This window comes from Camarhynchus parvulus, chromosome 3, assembly GCF_901933205.1.
Source record: "Camarhynchus parvulus chromosome 3, STF_HiC, whole genome shotgun sequence".
NCBI classification, from domain to species: Eukaryota; Metazoa; Chordata; class Aves; order Passeriformes; family Thraupidae; genus Camarhynchus; species Camarhynchus parvulus.
The window spans coordinates 43324131-43331879 of record NC_044573.1 but is presented as its reverse complement, the minus strand read 5'-3'; the positions used below and the strand labels follow the sequence as shown (position 1 = coordinate 43331879).

At 58.2% G+C, this 7749-nt stretch overlaps 1 protein-coding gene across 1 annotated transcript; it reads left to right on the top strand.

The window, feature by feature from the left end:
• The first annotated feature begins 2040 nt into the window (after positions 1-2040).
• On the top strand, positions 2041-7310 carry IRF2BP2 (interferon regulatory factor 2 binding protein 2). The gene is given in 3 exon segments (XM_030945797.1): positions 2041-3013; positions 3015-3406; positions 3645-7310. Coding segments are annotated over 3 exon segments (1755 nt in total). The 5' UTR covers positions 2041-2372; the 3' UTR covers positions 4367-7310.
• Positions 7311-7749: the final 439 nt, after the last annotated feature.

The following is a 7749-nucleotide window of genomic DNA, read 5'->3' as shown; positions in this document are numbered from 1 at the left end:
CTGCCTTGTCCCTGCCAATTGCAGGCGCATTGCCTCACCCGAGAAACCCGGCTTCTTCCCCCGCCCCGTGTGTGTGAGTGTGTGTGTGGAGGCAGCGATCGCTGCAGCCGGCTTGGCGAGGCTCCAGCTTCGGGCTGGAGAAAGAGGGCAGTGGGTGGAAGACGAAAACAAAGATCTGTTTACTTAGCTTGCATGGATAAATCGTCTTTCCAGCCGGGGAGGGGAGGAGGGAAGAGAAACAGCTTTAAAGGACTTTGATGCAATGTGAAAGGAGGGCTGCTCGGGAAAAGCGAGCCGATGTTAACCCTTGGCTCTCCGGGAGCCACGGCAGGGCTGCCCTTCTCCTTGCTCCTGCCCTCCGGCCCCGGCCGGCCGCCGCAGGGCTGCCAGGAGCTGTGAGGGCTCCGGGGGTGGCTCCCGGGGTAGCAGCCCCGGCCGCCGCAGCGACGTGCGGGGCCGGACTGGGGGCCGGGGCGGACTTTTATTTCGCTTATGTACAACCCGGCGCCCCCAGGGCGCCCGGCCGGCCACGCAGTTGCAGTCACCCAACCTGGCACGGGGGCCGGCGCTGCAGCCAGCGCCAGGACGAGCAGGAGGCCGAGGCAGGGGGAGGCAAGGGCTCCCCGCAGCCCCGGGGCGCACGGGCGGCCGCCACACGCAGTCCCCGGGCCCGGCGGGCGGCGCGGGGCGAGAGGGAGCGGCTCTGCCCCGGTGTCCGCCCGACGGGGACATTCTGCCTCAGGTGTCCGCCCGACGCCCCTCGGCAGCCCGGCCGAGCAGGAGCAGCAGAGCGGCGGCGCTGGTGGCGGGGCCAGCCCCGCAGCGCCGTCGGGCGGCCCCCAGCCATAGGGACGCAGCTCCCGGCGGCGGCCACGGACGTCAGAGCTTCCCCAACCCCGGCCGGCTCCCGCCTCCCGCCCTCTTTCCCTCCCTCCTCCGTAACCTACATAACGCCGTGGGAAGGGCGGCTGGAGCACGGCTGTCGGGGGGAGCAGCCTCCGCCGTGTTCACCCTGCACGGGCAAAGGCGTGCAGCCGACCGTACGTGCCGGGATGCGCCCGGTGAGGGGCTGCTTCACCACCCGTGGCCCACGAGGAGAGCGAACACCCTCTCTTGCTCCCTCCCTTGCCCCCACCCTGTGTTTCAGTGAGGGTGCAGGTGAACGATTCACAGCATGGAAGGGGGTCGGGGAAACGGGTTTTTCCTTTTTGGGAACGAGACGGCGTGTGCTTAGTCTGTGTGAATTTCGCTAATCTGCATTAGAGAACTGCTGGTTTGTGGTTTAAAATGACAGGAAATCTAGAACGTCCTATTTCCTGTGCACAAATGACAACAGTTAAAAAAAAAAAAAAAAAAAGCTGGGTAATCGTTACATTTATTCCTGATGGTGCCTCCTGCTCCGGCGGGGAGAACAAAGCTGAGCACTGCTCGGCGGGGCGCCGGCCCCTGCCCGGAGGTGGCGGTGACCGGCCCGGCGGGGGGGACCCCGCAGCTGCGGGGCGCGCCCGGGGCGCCGTGTCCAAGGTCACCGGGGAGGGGGTGCACTGAGCCCCGCACTGCGGGAGGCGCCCCGCGCACCGCTGCGCCCACGGCTGAGAGGTTTCGGCAAAGCCCCTCGGCGGCGAGGGAAACAGTAATACACCCAACAATAATAAAAATAAAATCAGAAAATAAGGAGGGAGCTGCAGGGCACCCCCGCCCCTCGCCTCGTCCCTCTCCGCTCCCACAGCCGTCCCCGGGGGCGATGCGGGGCGGGGGCGCGGCGGCCCCCCGGCGGCAGGAGGAACCCCCGGTGCCGGTGGCGGGGGCGCGGGCAGGGGCCGGGGCTGGGATCGCGGCGGCGGGGCGGGGCGCCCATCGCGCAGGCGCGGCCGGCACTGTCGAAGAATCGTAGCGGCGGCGCGCAGAGGCGGCGGTGGCGGCTGGAGCCCGGCACGGCACGGCGCCGCCGCCAGCCCCGGCCCCGGCCCCCGTGGCAGTCCCCGCCCCGCCCGCCCCGCCGCGCCGCGCCGGCCCCCGCCGCCCCGCGCCGCCCCGTAGTAGCCAGAGAGCGGGGAGCCGTGCGGGCGGCAGCGGCCGCAGCCCTGCGCCAGCCGCGCGGCGGAGATGCGCGTCCCCGCCGCCCTGTGAGCGCCGCCGGCGGAGACGGCGACGGGAGCGGCGTTCCCCGCAGCGGCTCTGCCTGCCGGGGCGCCCGCCGCGCCCCGCTCCAGCGCACGGAAGAGGAAGGCGAGGGGGAGGGGGCCCGGCGGACGGTCCCGCTGCGGCCGCGGCTCCCGAGCCTGCCCGTCGGGACTCCGGTGACGAGGGGCGGAGGAGGCAGCGGCCGAAGCCGGAGCGGGGGGCGCTCGCCGCTGCCCCGGGGCCGGGACATGTCGTCGGCGGCGGTGGCGGCTGCTTCCCGCAGGCAGTCGTGCTACCTGTGCGATCTGCCCCGCATGCCCTGGGCCATGATCTGGGACTTCACTGAGCCCGTCTGCCGGGGCTGCGTCAACTACGAGGGCGCCGACCGCGTGGAGTTCGTCATCGACACGGCGCGGCAGCTGAAGCGGGCGCACGGCTGCTTCCCCGAGGGCCGGGCCCCGCCACCGCCCCACGCCAAGCAGCCTCCGCTCTCCGCCAAGGAGCTCCTGGCGCAGCAGCAGCAGCTCGGCCACCCCTCGGCGGCGGAGGCGGCGGCGCGGCCCCCGCCGCAGCCCCTGGAGCGCTACTCGCTGGCGGCCGAGCGGCCGCCGCCCCGCCTGGGCGCCGAGTACGGCGGCGGCCGGCAGGTCAACGGGATCCTGGTGCCCAACGGCTTCCCCAAGCCCGAGGAGCCGCCCGAGCTCAACCGGCAGAGCCCGAACCCGCGGCGGACGCACGCCGTGCCGCCCACCCTGGTGCCGCTGGTGAACGGCGCTGGGCTCCCCCGCCGCCATCGGCGGTCTGGGCAGCCGCGCCGCCGCCGCGGCCGCCGCCTCGCTGGCCGCCATCTCCGCCGCGCCCGCCCCCATGGCCGTGCCCGTGCCCCAGCAGCCGGCGGCGGCGGCGCAGGCGGCGGCGCAGGCGGCGGGGCAGCCCGGCGAGCTGGGGCACAAGCGCCCCAGCTCCGTCTCCTCCTCCTCCTCCTCGGGTGGCGGCGGCGGCGCGGCGGGGGAGCACGACAGCGGCGCCAAGGAGAAGCGCGGCTCCGCCGAGAGCCTGCCGGCGGCGGCGGCGGCGGAGCTGGCCGCGGAGGGCAAGGGTCGGCCGGGCTCCGAGCAGGAGTGGCTGGCCAAGCCCAAGACAGTGCGGGACACGCTGCTGGCCCTGCACCAGCACGGGAGCCACACCGTGGCCCCCTTCGACAGCAAATTCAAGAAGGAGCCGGGCATGGCGGGCGGCAGGCTGCTGGGCTACGAGACCAACGGCTCCGTGGCCAAGCCAGGTGAGGAGCCGGGACCGGGGGGGCGGCGGGGAGGGCAGGGGACGGCGGGGCGGGAGGGGTGGCTCTCCAGGGATATGCGGGGCGGGGGGTGCCGGGCGGGTTTGGGCGTGCGGGGCGGCGGCCCGGCCGCTTGGGTGGTCGGGTGGCCGGGGCCAGCCGTTTCCGCGGTTGCTCGGCGATGCGTTGTGACTGCGCTGCCTTCTTACCCTCCTCCTTCCCTCCTCCTCTGCCTCTGCAGGGGCCCGGGCCGCCCGGAAGAGGAAGCCTTCCCCCGAGCCCGAGGGCGAGGCTGGACCCCCGAAGATCAACGGGGAGGTGCAGCCCTGGCTGCCCACCCCGTCGGAAGGGATGAAGCTGCCGCTGACGGCCACCCCCTTCATGTCGCCCCCGCCGCCCACCGCCTCGCCCCACTCCAACCGGACCACGCCGCCCGAGGCGGCACAGAACGGCCAGTCCCCCATGGCCGCCCTCATTCTGGTGGCGGACAATGCCGGGGGCAACCACGCCTCCAAAGACGCCAACCAGGTCCACTCCACCACGCGGAGGAACAGCAGCAGCCCCCCCTCGCCCTCCGCCATGAACCAAAGAAGGCTGGGCCCCGGCAGGGAGGTGCCGGGCCAGGGGGCCAACGCGGCGGCGGCGGGCGGGCTGGAGCCCGTGCACCCCGCCAGCCTGCCGGACTCGTCCCTCGCCGCCAGCGTCCCGTTGTGTTGTACCCTCTGCCACGAGCGCCTGGAAGACACCCACTTCGTGCAGTGCCCCTCCGTTCCCTCGCACAAGTTCTGCTTCCCCTGCTCCCGGCAGAGCATCAAGCAGCAGGGAGCCAGCGGGGAGGTGTATTGCCCCAGCGGGGAGAAGTGTCCCCTGGTCGGCTCCAACGTCCCCTGGGCCTTCATGCAAGGGGAGATCGCCACCATCCTGGCCGGAGATGTGAAAGTGAAAAAGGAGAGGGACTCGTGACTCGCCTGCGCTCGCTGCCCGACGTCACCTTGAACTCGAACTGCTCGAATTCTGTATATATCTATAAATATATATATATAAATATATATATATATCTCCAAGACAAGGGAAATGTAGACTTCATAAACATGGCTGTATAATTTTGATTTTTTTGAATACATTGTGTTTCTATATTTTTTGAAGACAAAAGGTATGTACTTATTATAAAGGCATTTCTTCTAATTCTTCTCTTTTTTTTTCTGTTTCGTTTTTTCTTTTTTTCCCTTTTGTTATAGCAACTATTTGTTGTGCTTCCCTGGTGACAGTTACTGTTCAATGTAGGCTGTGACTTGCGCTGCTTTTTTTAGAGAGCACTTGGCAAAACAGAAATGCTTCTAGCTGTATTTGTATGCACTTGTTTCTTCTGTTTTTTCTTTTCTTTTCTTTTTTTTTTTTTTAAATGCCAAATACACTTTCTGACATTGTAAAGATTGCCTTACTGTCTGTGATTCCTTATTCCTGGCCCCTGTCTGTAGAGCTGGTCGCATGCAGGCTTGGTCTGAGGCAGCTGGGGACAAGAGTGGCTAGCCAAGGCAGGCGTGCCCTTTGCCGTCCCTCTGGCCGGGCGAGCTTAGGGAGCAGGAGGGCTTTCTCCCAGAAGCGCGTGGCTTGGGTTGCGATGGAAGATCCTCCAGATCCAGTCACAGATTGCTCACTGTTTCTCAAGGGAAGTTGCCACCAGAGTAGGATGTGGAGAGGTGTCCAAGAGGCGCTGTTGAGTTAGGGATTTCTGGGTTTGTTTGTTTTTGGTTTGGTGTTTTTTGTTTTGTTTTGTTTTGTTTTTTTAAGGCAAAGTTGACTGCAGTTCTCGTGATCAGTTCTAAGATTACAAAACTGCATTTATTCACCAGTTGCATACCATAATATGGAATTTTGATAACGAACTTAGTTACACGATTGGCAAAGGTGCCAATGTAGCACTGCCATTTCTGAAGGTCTTCAGTGTCACTTGTGGGGCTTTTGTGTCTTTGGACGAAGCTGGGGATGTGGGGAAGAGACTTTATTTTGTTTTACTTTAATTTTCAGGTAGTGCATATGGATTTTGATTTTGCTTACCAGTCACCTCTGGTGCTGTTGCTATTGTTACTATCGCTGACCCGGTATTTCCAAGTAGTGGCAGGTACGGTGTGGTACAGTGACAGCAGTGACTGAGGCTCTGCCAAATTGCCCGCGGGCATATCAGTGACAGCCCAAATGTGGGTGGAGGAAACCTGTAATTTCCTTATTACGTATGCTTGAAACAAAGCTACTGCTATTCTTTGAAAATGAAAATATAAACTGGTTGAAATGAAAGCAATTAGGGCTGCACATAATGGCCCTGGCCCTGCCTTTTAAGCTACTTTGGAGAACTCTTTTGTAAAGCCACTTCTTTTGATCACGCTTCTGCATCACCAAGCAGACTTCTAAAATCAATAAATCATTGGTTACTAGAAATAGTTCAAGTCTAATAGTGATGTTTTTGTGCTGTTTATAGTTCATTGGCAACGCTGCAGCTGTACGAGCCCTTCTGTCAAGGTGTTTATAACTCGGTTATGTGCGGTTGTTTCTGAGCAAAAGGGTGGCGAGGTTGTCCCTTCCCAGGGACCAGCTAATAAACACTTCCAGTATCAGAAGAGAAGGAGGAAAAATCTGTTCAGCCAACTATCAATTTGAAGATTTTTGGGTGCTTTTTACTCAACTGTTCTTATTGTGATAATGTTCAAACTGCAATTCAATGCAGAGAAGTTTTTTTTTTTTTGGGGAAGACTACTTTTTTAAAAAAAAAGAGAAATGGTAATTATTAGTATTTGAAGATCAGAACTGCACATGCACAGTAATTTTCTATGAAGTGTTTAATGAGCACACCCACTACATTGTGTTCCATATTACAGGTCAATGTAATATTAGATAAGACTTGCATGATAAACAAATTCATTGAGTCAATATTACGCTTTAAAACTTATAGTCAAGATTGGTGTCTTATGTAAACACATTTAGCCAATTTGAAGAAAACGCACATTATATATATATATACCTATATATATACCTATATATAAAAAATGCCAACTGTAAAGGATTCTTTGGAACCACTATGATCTGTGTAAATGTGTATTTAGGCACTTTATTAAAAAAATGAAATTTGAGCTGATAGATGGTAACAAGTTCTTCAAAGTTGCTTGGCATAATACCTTACATGGGATGAAGTTCATGTTTTTGATTAAGGCAGTTTCCCTACACTTAAAAAGGAAGCCAAACTGAATTCCAAAGCCTGCCTAAAAGAGCCCCCCCTTTTGTGTCATCAGGTGTCCCAGCTGTGAGCGTGCCAAGGGTGAGACCCGCTCCTGACAAAGTACACCCTTGTTTTGGGGCCGAGGGACACTGGTGTGAGAGGCCTGTTGGGAAGCACACCTTCCTCCTCCTCCTCCTGCCAGCCACCCGCTCCTGCAGCTCTGGGACTGCTGGAGAGGATGGAAACTCTCCAGCCGGTGATGCCAGGCAGTGGCCCAGAAACAACATAGATGGAAAAGAAATGGCACACGGTGGCTATGCTCACTCAGCTGACTTTGAGCCCCCAGCCAAGTCTGATCTCCACCATAAAACTTCAGAACTGCTAAAGAAAAACAAACAAAATGAAACATAAAAAAACCCCTAAAAGAATAAAAAAAAAAATTGAGGGTGTTCATACATAGCTCATTTTTCTCACATTGAATGTTGCTTTTTCCTTTTGGTTGCTTTGCTCAATTACAATAATACTCCAGTGGATTCTTCCTTTGTTACTACTTCCTGGGCTACAAGCTTTTTTCTTTTTTTTTTTCCTATTATTTTGAAGTGCTTTAGCTGCAACAGTGCTACTGTTAATATTCCTTTTTAAACTTTTTAAAAGGTGATACTGTAACTTGTGTAGTATTAAAAGTGTTTTAATGAAGAATGTGTGATTACTATTTTTTTTTCCAACACATTTCCATTACTTTTTTTTTCAAAGATACTTTTTCCTGGCAGATTTTTTTCAACTGCACAGTGCTTTTGTTGATAGCTGCTGAACTAACCTGCTGCCAGTTTGGCATTTTATGGGTTCTTTTTTTTTATTTTTTGACACTAAGCATAAGGAAACTAGAAACTTTTGTATATATAAAAAAAGGAAGAAAGAAAACCTGCAAAAGCTATAGTTGTACAATATTATTTTACTTTTTTTTTTAAATGCTGTCCTGACATTTATTTGTAAACAGACGCAGTATGGGACAAGAAGGGATGCATGGAGCTGGTGGGTGCTGCCCTGTGCCTGGGTCCCAGGGGGCGGGAAAGGTGCCACACAAGGGAGGCTTTGATCGCCTTTGCAGTGGCCTCAGGAAACCTGGTATGTTTGG